At 51.0% G+C, this 13,922-nt stretch overlaps 1 protein-coding gene across 5 annotated transcripts in view; it reads left to right on the forward strand.

Moving 5' to 3' along the window:
• The window catches only part of HUWE1 (HECT, UBA and WWE domain containing E3 ubiquitin protein ligase 1), a 1,878,220-nt gene that overhangs the window by 450,143 nt on the left and 1,414,155 nt on the right, over positions 1 to 13,922 (forward strand). For all 5 annotated transcript variants that reach the window (XM_085629865.1, XM_085629862.1, XM_085629866.1 and 2 more), the window contains one exon: positions 4,313 to 4,558. In XM_085629865.1, coding sequence (XP_085485991.1) covers positions 4,313 to 4,558 — 246 coding nt within the window. The remainder of the gene's footprint in view (positions 1 to 4,312; positions 4,559 to 13,922) is intronic.

Genomic DNA, 13,922 nt, shown 5'->3' on the forward strand with positions numbered 1-13,922 from the left:
CCTCCAGACCATTCCACTCCGGTCGGAGGAAGACTCTCGCAGTTCCTACCTGTCTGGAATTCCATCACTACAAACAGGTGGGTAAGACAAATTATCAAGTATGGTTACTGCCTGGAATTTACTGCAACTCCTAACATACCGCCCAAACAGCGTCCAATGTCCACAGAACATCTAACGCTCCTCAACCATGAAGTGTTCTCACTGCTTCAAAAGCATGCAATAGAACCAGTTCCTTTACAGCATCACGGGACCGTGGTCTACTCCCTAGATTTCCTAATTCCCATAAAGGACGGTACTCTAAGACCAATACTGGACCTCAGACCTCTCAATTTCTACAGTCAGATCATTTTCACATGATCACTCTTCAAGTCCTGCCACTGCTTCAGCAAGGCGACTTCCTTGCCACATTAGATCTCAAGGATGCCTACTTCCATATTCCCATACTCCCTGCTCACAGGAAATATCTAAGGTTCACAGTGGACGGCCAACACTATCCGTTCAAAGTACTCCCATTCGGGGTGACCACAGCACCCCAGGGTATTCAGTGTCTTGCTGTAGTAGCCGCCCACTTGCAAAGACAGTAGATACATGTGTTTCCATACCTGGACGACTGGCTGATAAATGCCAAGTCATACAACCAGTGTGTTCACACTTATCATGCGATTCAACTGCTGCACGACTTGGGGTTCACAATAAACCGCACCAAGTCGCATCTACAGCCCTCCTACGTACATCCGAATCTAGGGGCCACAATAGACACTTTCAAAGCCCTAGCATACCCCAATCCAGCCAGGATAACCAGTATGCAAACCCTCATCGCAAAATTTCAACCCCAACACTCCCTCCCAGCTCGAGTGTTTAATCAGCTCATAGGAATGATGGCCTCTTGCATTTTCTTTGTTCCTCATGCAAGACTTCAGATGCGCCCCTTACAGGAATGCTTAGCACGTCAGTGGAACCAGGCTCGAGGTCAACTTACAGATCTGGTGTTGGTGGACAGCCGCACACATCGCTCTCTGCACTGGTGGAACGCACAAAACCTTTCCAGAGGGTGGCCGTTCTTAGAGCCAGTTCCACAGATGGTGCCAACATCCGACGCATTGCTCACCGGCTGGGGAGCCCACCTCCTAAACCACACAGTCCAGGGCAGGTAGACCACTGAACAGAAAGTGCTCCACATCAATCACCTATAATTACTAGCAATATTTCTAGCACTAAATTCATTCCAAACACATCTCCTCAACAAGACTGTCCTGGTCCGCACAGACAATATGACAGCAATGTATTGCATACTGAAACAAGGAGGAACGCATTCTTTGCAGCTGTCTCATCTAGCGCAAAGCATATGGAGATGGATCTTTCCACAAAACCTATATCTTCTGGCAGAACTTCTTCCAGGAGTTCACAATCAGATGGCGGATCTGCTAAGTCGTCAGACACAGCAGATACACGAATGGGAACTTCATCCTCAAGTTCAACCATTTTTCCAGATGTGGGGCCATGCAGACATAGATCTATTCGCCACACACAAACACAAAATGCCCAACCTTCGCCGCCAGGTTTCCACACCTGTCGTCCAAGGGCAATACAATATGGATGAACTGGTCAGGCAGATTTGCGTACGCTTTTCCGCCGCTTCCACTCATTCCACTAGTCATAGGCAAGCTCAAACAGTCTCTCAAAATGATCCTAGTTGCTCCCACGTGGGCACGACAACCATGGTTCACAACACTCCACGCACTCTCAGTACTTCCACAGCAAAAACTACGCCTCTCCCCAAAGCTGCTGCCGCAGAACCATGGAGAGATACAGCACCCAGATCCAGCACAACTGAATCTAGCAATCTGGCTCCTAAAGTGCTAGAGTTTGGTTACTTTAACCTCCCACCGGACTTTATGAAGATTATCAAAGAATCCAGACGTCCTATTACTAGCGCTTGCTATGCAGCCAAATGGAAACGATTTGTCATTTACTGCAATAACAAAGTTGACCCACTTGATGCGTCCATTCAGAACATCATTTGCTATTTGCTGCATATACAAAGATGTAATCTAGCATACTCATCCATAAGATTACATCTGGCTGCTCTTGCTGCCTACCTGCAAAACATACAACATTTGACATTGTTCAGGGTACCCGCTATCAAAGCCTTTATGGAAGGCCTGAAAAGGATAATTCCTCCCAGACTACCACCCTCTCCAGTGCATAACCTAAACATTGTCCTTACTAGGCTCATGGGTCCCCCATTTGAGCCTTACACAAACACGAACTGCAGTTCCTTACATGGAAAGTATCTTTCCTTGTCGCAATCACCTCTCAGGAGAGTGAGATCCAGGCTTTAACCATACAAGAACCATTCTTACAAATACATAGTAACAAGGGGGATCTTAGAACAAATCCAAAAATCCTTCCCAAAGTAATCTCTGCTTTTCACCTTAATCGGTAGAATTACCAGTGTTTTTTCAAAACCCAGATTCCATAGCAGAAAGAGCCCTTCACACACTTGACGTCAAGAGCTATACTTTATTACATTGACCGGACTAAACCATTTAGAAAGACAAACTGTTTGTAGCTTTCTCTCCACAGCATAAAGGAAACCCCATCTCCAAAGCTGGGATTGCCAGGTGGATAGTTAAATGCATTCAAATATGCTACTAGAAAACAAAACGCACATTAACAATCCCCCCTAGCGCACACTCAACACGCAAACTAGGGGCTTCCATGGCATTCTTAGGAAACATTCCCCTAGAAGATATTTGTAAAGCGGCATCATGGTCTACAACACACACCTTCACCAAACACTATTGTGTAGACGTGCAGGCCAAGCAACAGGCTTCTGTAGGCCAGACTGTTCTTAAGACTCTTTTCCAAACCACTACAACGGATACAGGTGACTACCGCTAGGGGAGACACTGCTATACAGTCCATGCAAAACTATGAATTTCTGCAGCTCATATGCCTCGAATGGAAAATGCTACTTACCAGTATGAATCTGTTCTTGGCATTTAGAGCTGCAGATCCACACACGCCCACCTGGGACCTGTATCTGTTCCAGTATTATCTATCTTGGATACATTCACATGCACATCTTTTCTGTTTCTTACTAACTCCATTTCCCATTGTGGGGAAAAACAATCTGAGGATGCAGTCGATGCCCATGTGCACTATTGTCCAGTCCCCTATCTCGTGGCTACAAAAGATTTCTTCCAAGACAACAAGGTGCAAGCATCCAAGCCCAACACCAGATGGCGATCTATGCAAAAGTATGATATTCTGCAGCTCTACATGCCAAGAACAAATACATACTGGTAAGTAGCATTTTCCTTTTCTCCATAGGATTGCATTGACTGTTCCTCTGAAATCTTCATAGTGTCAAGTTTGTTTTGTATGGGAACCTAAACTGTTTTGAGAAACTGTTTTACTTTCCTTTTCTCTAGGAAATATCCCAATGTGATATCTAGGCATATCTCACGGAGTAGAAAAAGTAATCTGAAAAATAATCTAACTGTAATCACCAAGTAATTGCGAAGTAACTGCAAAGTAACTTTAACTGTTTCTGAACATTTGACTTGCCTGTAACAAAGCCAACTGCATTCACCTGCATTATACCAGAAAAGTACTATATATACTTACCTGCACCAAGGCATGCTTGGTTCTAAAAATAAAATATAACAAATATTTTTACACAAAACAATTGGTCCGAATTCAGTCTTTGAGTGTGTGCTATAATTTCTTGCCCGAGTGAGTACAACAAATGCTTAACACTACCCTCTGATAAAGCCTTGTTGCTCGCCCACACTTCCACAAATGGAGAGAAAGGTATTATCTACTTTGACCTCTGTAAGCCTTTGGGGATCCACTGGACTCTGTGCACACTATACCTCACTTTGGAAAGGTATATACAGAGCCAGCTTCCTACACCAAGGATAATATCTTAAAGAAATAAGAGGAGAACTAGGTGGCTGAGGTGTCTTTTCAATATTTGACTTTCACCTGTTAAGCATCAGATGGCCACGGAGAAATTAGGAAGTTAGAGAAAAATGACAGCAAAGATTGTCAAATGATTTTTTTCATTGGTTTCATATCTGTGCATTCTATGCTGGTTGTTTAGTCTGCAGTATGGTCTGGTTTGTGAACAATAGCTGTGCATTCTTGGATAATGTTGCTGTATTCTAAAGTTCAAAAGCTCTTTTCCTTGAGAGCTCGAGTTTTTCTTTTTGAAACAGTCATAGCCTTTGATTCCATATCAATTGTCAATCCTGTCCCGTGCTTAAGTAACAATTTTTCTTTTTTTTTTTTATGTTTCTGTCAGACACTGTCTCACGAGCCAAAGGTGTTGCAAGAAGGACTCCTCCAGCTGGACTCCATCCTGTCGTCCTTGGAGCCTTTACATCGGCCCATTGAGTCACCCGGAGGTTCTGTTCTGCTAAGGGAGTTGGCATGCGCCGGCAACGTTGTGGATGCTACCTTATCAGCGCAGGCCACTCCATTACTGCACGCCCTCACGGCAGCACATGCCTACATCATGATGTTTGTGCACACCTGCAGAGTAGGACAAGTGAGTATTGCTTTTTGTCAGTTCTGAAATTTTTATTAGTGTTCTCTCCATGTGATTTTTCAAAAGTAATGTATTACATGAAACCGCATTCCTTTCTGATGGATAAATCTGCCAGTGGATTCCTCACCTTGTGAATATCCCCTGCGCCATCAACATTCGGAAACTTTTGTAGCAGTCCACGCCGATTAGGTCGAAGACTACGTCACAAAGACGGCTCCGCTCGCGACTCCGCTGACGTCACCGGCTCCATAAGAAGACCTCGTTTGCATGATGACGTCAGTTCCATTTTTTCCGCGCTGTCGACGCCAACGGATTTCGGGAATCTCTATCTGTAGCTTCACTGTTTGTGAGAAAGTGGCTCTGTATATACTGTTCCTTGATAGGTACAGGGTGTACAGAGTCCACTGACCCCAAGGGTTTAACAGGGGTTAAAGTTAGATATAACCTTACTCTCTAAAGTGGTAGCTTGGTCGAGCAGTAAGGCAGTATCAGAGGACCGTGTAAAGCATTTGATGTACACTCAGTCAGCAAATGGTCTCACACTCAATAACTGAACTCTAGGCCAATGGTTTATATATAAAAAATATATGCTTGTTTTATTTTAGAACCAACAATTGGCATTCAAATATACTTTCTCGACAGGAGATGTTTCATATAAATACTTTTGTATATGCAATAGACTTTAGTAAACAGTTACAAGTAGTTGCAGTAGGCAACTCTATTTCTAAACACAACAATACATTGAGCTCAATGATAAATTCAAGTTATTTGCAACAGATTACTTTTTAGATTACTTTTGTAATTCCAGAACTGGATCCTAGATTCAGTCCTGGGTCAGTTCTCAGAATCAAGTGATGAAAGTCGACTTAAGTACTGTAATGATTTTTAACTAATATTTAGCTATTTTAAAAGTTGACACTTAAAAAATATTTTAGAGAAAACAGTCAAGGATTCCCTATGGAAGAAAATTCAAGTTGCAGGTATAGTATGTTCTCGTTACTTTTGTAATCCAGTACTGGGTGCCTAGACTCAGTACTGGGAACTTTATCCAAAACAGGTAAGTAATTACGTTTTCAGATATTATACGATTTTTGAAGAATATTTAAAGATTGCAGAAATCAACACTTAGAAGAAATTTCACAGAAAAATAGTCAATGGTTTCCTATGGAAGAAAATTGAGTTAAGGGTAAGTACAGTTGTGAGTATTTTTCAGAGTCAGAAGTAGGGGGGGGGTGGCGTGGGGGGGGGGGGGGTCTCCTGGATTGAGGGTGCAGGCGTCGTCTAGAGGCTTGAGGCAGGGCAGGGGTCGCTGGATCTCGGGTCAGGATCGCCAGGGGGACCTCCTCGTGGTGTTTGTTCACTCAGTCACAGGCCTGGCTTGGCGGGTGCAGAGTGTGCTGGATTCGCGGTTTCTAGCTGGCACCAGAATCTGCAGTTCAAGCACGTCCAGTGTTCACGGGAGAAACAGCTTGAAGAGTGAATGCAGGCAGGTCCTCCGTGGTTTTTGAGGTTGCTGCCCGCTGGACACGCCAGAGTTTTGCAGGAGCAGGTTCGACTGGAGACTGGCCTGTAGGGCTGGGGCCAAGTCAGTGAGCGTTGTCCTTGTTAGCTCTGCACGGCTTCTCGTCCTTCTCTTGTGGTTGCTGGATCTGAGGAAGGAAGGTTCAGGATGCCCCCAAATACTAAATTTAGGGGTGTTGCAGGTACGTAAAGGACAGGGACCAATGGGTCCCTTCCCTGTGGTGGGTACACCCCCTATTCTGCCACTCTAAAGTGGGAGGGGGGTAGGAGCCTGTCCCTGGTTAGCTGGGTCCCCCATCCTCAAGATGGCGGGGACTCGAGGTTGTGCTTCACCTCGCCTCCCCCACCTTAGGGTTGGAGTTGGCAGAGGTGGGCACACCTCTCTTCCTCACTTTGTTTTTCCTGCCGGGTCTCCTACCCAAAGTGAGGGGTAGAACCAGTGGGGACCAGTTGCTGAGTACAGCAAGTTGGTCTGGAGAAGCTCACAAAAGCGGCATGCCTTTGAAGCTTCTCCTTCGTGAACCCTGCCCATCCTAGGGGAGGATGCTTGGCACCTCGTCCCAGGATGTACATAGTTTCAGGCCCCGGAGAGCAGCAAGCTCTTGACCCGGGGGTTCAGAAACATGTCTGGTGGTGGCAGCTTGCGCAACCACTTAGTCAGGTCACTTGGAGTTGGTCGAGTTTCAGGGGGCATCTCTAAGATGCCATCTGTCGTGAATTTTACATTAAATCCCACACTGGCATCAGTGTGGGTTTAATGTGCTGAGAGGTTTGATAATACATTTCCTACTCTTCAGTGCAGCCATTATGGTGCTGTGGAGTTCATAATGACAACCTCCCACTGTGAGAAAGTGGCTCTGTATATACTGTTCCCAAATAGGTACAGGGTGTACAGAGTCCTCAGTCCCCAGAGGTTTGGCAGAGGCTAAAGTTAGATACAACCTTACTCTCTAAAGTGGTAGCTTGCTCGAGCAGTAAGGCAGTATCAGAGGACAGTGTAAAGCATTTGTTGCACACACTCAGCCAGCAAATGGTCTCACACACTCAATAACTGAACTCTAGGCCAATGGTTTATATATAAAAAATACATGCTTGTCTTATTTTAGAACCAACAATAGGTATTAAAATATACTTTCTCAGAATGAGATGCTTTATATAAATACTTTTGCAATATGCAATTGACTTTTTTGTAGAAAGTTACAAGTGGTTGCAATAGGCAACATTATTTTAAACACAATAATGCATTGAGTTCAATGGAAGTTTCAAGTTATTTGCAACAGATTACTTTTAGGATTACTTTTGGAATTCTAGGACTGGATCCTAGATTCAGTCCTGGGTCAGTACTTAGAATCAAGTGATGAAAGTCGACTTAATTACTGTGATTTTTAGACAATATTTTGCTATTTTAAAAGTTGACTCTTGGAAAATATTTCATAGAAAACAGTCAATGATTCCCTATGGAAGAAAATTCAAGTTGCAGGTATAGTATGTTCTCGTTACTTTTGTAATCCAGTACTGGGTACCTAGACTCAGTACTGGGACCTTTATCCAAAACAGATAAGCAATTACATTTCCGAAATGTTACGATTTTTAAAGAATATTTAAACTTTGCAGAAATTGACACAAGAAATTTCACAGTCCTTGGGTCTTTCCACGAAGAGCCCAGCCACTCCTGGTTTTCGTTCCTTAAGTGGCCAAGGCAGGGGCGCCCAGGCACATTACTTCAGCAAGCCTGTGCAGAACCAGCCTCAGCGCGGCCACGGCTTCCGCAGGGGCGGCTCTGGGAATCAATGTGGGGGACAGTCCACCTCCGCTGCTTCTGCCTCCAAATCGTGATCCTAGCTTTGGGGAGCACCCCACGCCAGTGGGTGGCTGGATTCGCCATCACCTCCCCCACTGGCACGCGATCACATCGGACAAGTGGGTGTTGCAGATCATCCGCAAGGGTTACTCCCTTCCCTTTCAGTCCACCCCTCCAGCCATGCCACCTCTGTACCACTGCATGTCGGGGGGAAACATGGCGACTCTCCAGCAGGAAGTTGCGGCCCTCTTGGCCAAGGGGACCATTGAGTGCTTTCCTGGGCCAGAAGTAGGGAGTGGTTGTTGTTGTTCCCACTAGTTTCTGGTCCCCAAGAAGGACCTAGTCTTTACAAAATGCCTCGCGGTGGTAGCCCGCTTGAGGAGACAACATATCTGAAAGAAACACGTTAGTTAGATTCCTCACCTTAGAATATCCCCAGGCGTCAGACTGGATCCGGAAGATTTTTCGTCAGCAATACCCCTTGCGCGTCGCTAGGCGTCGTCTGCGGCTCCGCGTCCGTCGTCGGCGTCGTGCGCCGGGATGACGTCGTCGGAGTACTTAGACGCCGCCCTCGCGCGCTGACGTCAGTTCTTCTTTTTTCCGCGCCAGTAAGCGCAGATCCGGGAGAGCTACCCCTTTTAGTCTTTTTTGACTAAATCTTTTTTGATCATTTTTGATCCTTGTCTGTCGACATCTGGTGCCGGTAGGATGCCTGGGTTCAAGGCTTGCGAGGATTGCCATCGACTGATGTCGGTGACCGATCACCACCGCCGGTGCCTCTACTGCTTAGGCCCCGACCACGACGCGGAGTCGTGCACCGACTGCCAGGCCCTGACTTCGAAGGCTAGGCGGGAGCGGTCCCGCAAGCTTCTCGAGCTTCGCCACTCGGCTCCGCGTCGTGCGCGATCCCGGTCCAGGAGGAGGTCCAAGGATCGCTCGCGGAGCCCTAGCCGACGCCATCGATCGTCGAGCCTTAGCCGACGCCATCGATCGTCCGGCTCCAAGTCGTCGGGTAAGTCCAAACGCTCAAAGAAGTCCAAGAGGCGACACCGCTCTTCGGACTCCCCTCGCCGGTCGCGCGACTCGGCCGAGGGTCAGGGTGGTTCCACCCCCGCGGCTCCGGCGGAGCCGCAGGTGCCGCGTCCGCCCCCATACCTTCCGGTCCCTGGGACTGACGCGGCGCCGGCGGAGATCAGTGCCTTCCTCTCGGCCATGAGGAGCCTGGCCCCGCCGTCGACGCCCGCTGGCGCGCCTTCGGGCCCCGCGGACTCGACTGGGCGATCTTGCCTGCCGGCGGCTCCGGCCCCGGCGCCGTCGACGACTCCGGTCTCGACGCCGCAGGTCCCCGCGGGGCCCATGCCTGGGCCCCAGTCGACGCCGGTTGACCTAGTCACTCCTCCACCGGCGCCGACGCCTGAACCACCGACGCCGTCACCGGTGCCGCCGACGCCTTTGGCGCCGTCACCCCAGTTTAGCCCTCATCCGGACCCGGCGCCGCCGCGGCGTCGACCGACGCCGCATCCGACGCCGCTTGAGTCCTACCATCTCTACAGTCCGGTTCCGATCATTCCTCCTGTTTATCAGGAATCTGAAGAAGGGGGCGACTGGGAGGGGTTCGAGGACCCTCTGGCTGTTCAGTCACAGCTTTCTCAGGACTGGGCAGATGAACTGGGGGAGGCCAGTGGGCTGGACACCTCGCCAGACACTGGATTCACTTCTCCTCCGACCGTGGCTTCGGAGGAGGGTGCAGCATTTTCTGTGGTGCTGCGCAAGGCGGCCGAGGCCCTTGGGCTCGAGTTGCCTGCCGTGGCTGTGAGGACTACCATCCTCACTGAGGTGCTTCAAACCTCAGCAAGCTCCACTGAGCCTCTGCTGCCGTTCAACGAGGCCCTCACTGACGTTCTGCAGGGCACCTGGTCCAAGCCCTCCACAGTTCCTCCTGTGGATAGGAACGTTGCCAGGCGCCACCGCCCTGCTCCGGGCGACCCCAGTTTCCTGTCCCAACACCCCACCCCCGAGAGTCTGGTTATCCAGGGCTCTACCTCCCAATCCTCCTTCCCGACCGCTCCGCCGGACCGGGATTCCAAGAGACTCGAGCAGTTTGGCAAGAAACTGTTCTCGTCCCTTAGTTTGGGCCTGCGGTCCTTAAATACCGCCTGTCTCTTGGACCGTTATTCCCATTCCCTGTGGGATGCGGTGGAGGACGTGCTGCCCCTGTGCCCGGAGGAGGTCCGGACGCGTCTTACCCAGGCTTTGGCCGATGGGAGGGATGCAGCACGGCACGCCATACGATGTGGGCTTGACACCACGGACTCGCTGGGTCGGGCGATTTCAACCACGGTGGCGCTCCGCCGCCACGCCTGGATGCGGTCCATGTCATTTTCCGGGGATGTCCAGACCACCCTCATGGACATGCCCTTTGATGGCACTCGCCTGTTTGGTGAGAAGGCGGACAGTGCGCTGAACCGCTTTAAGGACTCCCGGGCTACGGCCAAGTCCTTGGGCCTCTCGGCTCCGCGGGCGCACACCTCCGCTTTTCGCCCCTTTCGTGGCCAAGGAAGGGGCGCCTCCTCACGTCCGCAAAGCCACCAGCCGCAGAACCAACCTGCGCGCGGTCGCGGACGTGGCTTCCGCCGTGGCGGAAATGGAGGCCGACGTGGTCAGCCCACTTCCACCCCGACAGCATCCGCCTCAAAGCCCTCCTAGTCCGAGCTTTCAGGCCCATACCACGCCAGTGGGCGGCAGAGTTCGCCATCACCTGCTCCACTGGCGGTCCATAACATCGGACAGGTGGGTGCTGCAAATCGTCCGAAGGGGCTACTCCCTCCCCTTCGAGACGACCCCTCCAGCCATGCCACCGCAGCACCACCGTATCTCGGGGGATCATTTGAATCTTCTCCGCGAGGAAGTTTTGGCTCTCTTGGCCAAGGGGGCCGTCGAGCGCGTTCCGAGTCCAGAAGTAGGTCGTGGTTGTTATTCCCACTACTTTCTGGTTCCCAAGAAGGGCAAGGGGGGCCTACGCCCTATCTTGGACCTCCGGAACGTCAATGCCTTCCTCCGAAAGGAAAGGTTCAAGATGCTAACGTTGGCTCAGGTTTTAGCTGCCCTAGACCCTGGAGACTGGATGGTAGCGTTGGACTTGCAGGACGCATATTTTCATATCCCCGTCCTGCCGGCCCACCGGCGTTACCTGCGGTTCACGGTGGGCCAAGAGCACTTTCAGTTTACCGTGCTCCCCTTCGGCCTCACCAGTGCCCCTCGGGTGTTCACGAAAGTGTTGGCGGTGGTCGCAGCTCATCTGCGCAGATCAGGGGTTTCAGTCTTCCCCTATCTCGACGACTGGTTGTTGAAGGCGGGCTCGCCCCAGGCAGTCGTCTCCCACCTCCAGACTACGCGGATCTCCTGCATTTGCTGGGGTTTTCCATCAACGTGCCGAAGTCACACCTGAGTCCCTCTCAGAAGCTCCTCTTCATCGGAGCGGTTCTCGATTCGGCGCAGTTCCGGGTCCATCCACCGGAACAGCGGGTCCGGGATATACAGGCCCTGATTCCCATCTTTCGGCCTCTATCCCGGGTTTCGGTCAGGCTAGTGTTGCGGCTTCTGGGGCTGATGGCCTCCTGCATCCTACTAGTGCATCACGCCAGGCGGCGCATGCGGGCTCTGCAGTGGGACCTGAAGTTTCAGTGGGCCCAGCATCACGGCAACCTGTCCGACCATGTCTTGATCTCGGAGGGCACTGCACAGCAGTTGCAGTGGTGGCTCACGGACCGCGAGTGGGTCAAGGGCAAGAGCCTCTCCCTTCCCCAACCGGAGCATGTCGTAGTGACGGATGCGTCCCTCCTGGGTTGGGGTGGCCATATGGGGGAGGCGGAGATCAGAGGCCTCTGGTCTCCGGCGGAGTCTCGTCTCCACATCAACCTGTTGGAGTTGAGAGCGATCCGGCTTGCACTGAAAGCCTTCCTTCCCTCTGTCAGGGGAAGTGTCGTGCAGGTGTTCACGGACAACACCACCGCCATGTGGTATTGCAACAAACAGGGCGGGGTGGGGTCGTGGACCCTTTGTCAGGAGGCTCTGCGCCTCTGGACGTGGCTGGAACACCAGGGCGTCACCCTAGTGGTTCAACATCTGGCGGGCTCTCTGAACGCCGGTGCATGATGGATCACGAATGGCGTCTGAACTCCGAAGTGGCGCAAGGTCTCTTTCAGCAGTGGGGAGAGCCTTGGTTAGATCTATTCGCCACCGAAGAGAACGCGCAATGTCAGCAGTTCTGCGCGTTGGAATTTCCAAGGCGGCACTCGCTCGGCGACGCTTTTCGTCACGAGTGGAGTTGCGGTCTGTTGTACGCCTTTCCGCCTATACCACTTCTGCCCAGAGTGCTGAAGAAGATCAGGCACGACCGGGCCCAAGTCATCTTGGTGGCACCGGATTGGGCACGAAGATACTGGTATCCCGAGCTACTCAGTCTGTTGACCGATCCCCCGATACGTCTGCCCCTTCGGGAGGATCTTCTGTCGCAGCAGCAGGGGACGGTCCTCCACCCGAACCTGTCCAGCCTCCACCTCCATGCGTGGAGATTGAGCGGCGGCAGTTGATGCCATTTGACTTGCCTCCTGAAGTCTGTGATATCATTCTGGCAGCCAGGCGTCCCTCCACAAAGTCTGTATACGCCTGCCGGTGGAACAAATTTGTGGCATGGTGCACAGCAAAGGCTGTGGATCCCCTTTCCGCCCCTCTTTCTGAGGTTCTCCTCTTCCTTCTTTCTCTGGCCCGGCAGGGCTCTGCCCTGGGCACCCTGAAAGGTTATCTTGCTGCCATCTCCGCCTTCTTGCGGCTTCCTGATCAGCCTTCTCTTTTCAAGTCCCCTGTGGTTACACGCTTTCTCAAAGGCATTACACACACGTTCCCTCCTGTCCCTTTTGTAATGCCTCAGTGGGACTTGAATCTGGTATTGACATTCCTAATGTGCGCTCCCTTCGAGCCTCTTCACAATTGCCCTCTTCGTCTTCTGACTCTTAAGACTGCTTTTCTGGTAGCCATCACCTCGGCTAGACGGGTGAGTGAGCTCCAGGCTTTATCTTCAAAGCCTCCTTTTCTATCTGTTCATCCGGACAAGGTTGTCCTTCGGCCTCGTCCCTCCTTTCTTCCTAAAGTGGTGACTCCATTTCACCTTGGGCAGTCTGTCACCTTGCCCACCTTCTTTCCGCCTCCGCATCCTTCCAAAGAGGAAGAGAGGCTCCACCGTCTGGACCCAAAACGTGCGCTCTCCTTTTATCTGGACCACACAAAACAGTTCCGGGTGGACGACCAGCTTTTTGTTGGGTACGTGGGCGCTAAGAAGGGGAAAGCTGTGCACAAACGAACCATCTTTCGGTGGGTCGTTTTGTGTATAAAAATGTGCTATTCCTTGGCTAAAAAGGACCCTCCTGTTGGGCTGCGCGCCCATTCTACTCGGGCCACGGCGGCTACTACTGCCTTGGGACGGGGAGTCCCTTTGCAAGACATCTGTCAGGCGGCGACGTGGGCTTCGCTACACACGTTTGCCAGGCATTATTGCCTTGACAGCCAAGTCCGGAGGGATGGCTTCTTTGGCCGTTCTGTCCTCCAGGACTTTCTGGTGTGATCTTGGTTCGCAGACCCACCACCGGGGATGGTATTGCTTGGGTATCTATTCTAAGGTGAGGAATCTAACTAACGTGTTTCTTTCAGATGAACAAGTTACTTACCTTCGGTAACGATGTATCTGTAAGAAACATTAGTTAGTTAGATTCCTCACCGACCCACCCATCCTCCCCGTTCTGCGAACCGACATCTAGGGTTAAGGATATCCTTTTCAGGCCCCTAGATTTTATTTTTGGCACCAGTGTCGGTCTTTGCATGGCTCTGCGTTCCTGGCGCGGAAGGCTATGTACAAGAACTGACGTCAGCGCGCGAGGGCGGCGTCTAAGTACTCCGACGTCATCCCGGCGCACGACGCCGACGACGGACGCGGAGCCGCAGACGACGCCTAGCGACGCGCAAGGGGTATTGCTGACACAAAATCTT

The sequence above is a fragment of the Triturus cristatus genome, chromosome 10, assembly GCF_964204655.1.
Source record: "Triturus cristatus chromosome 10, aTriCri1.1, whole genome shotgun sequence".
Lineage (NCBI taxonomy): Eukaryota > Metazoa > Chordata > Amphibia > Caudata > Salamandridae > Triturus > Triturus cristatus.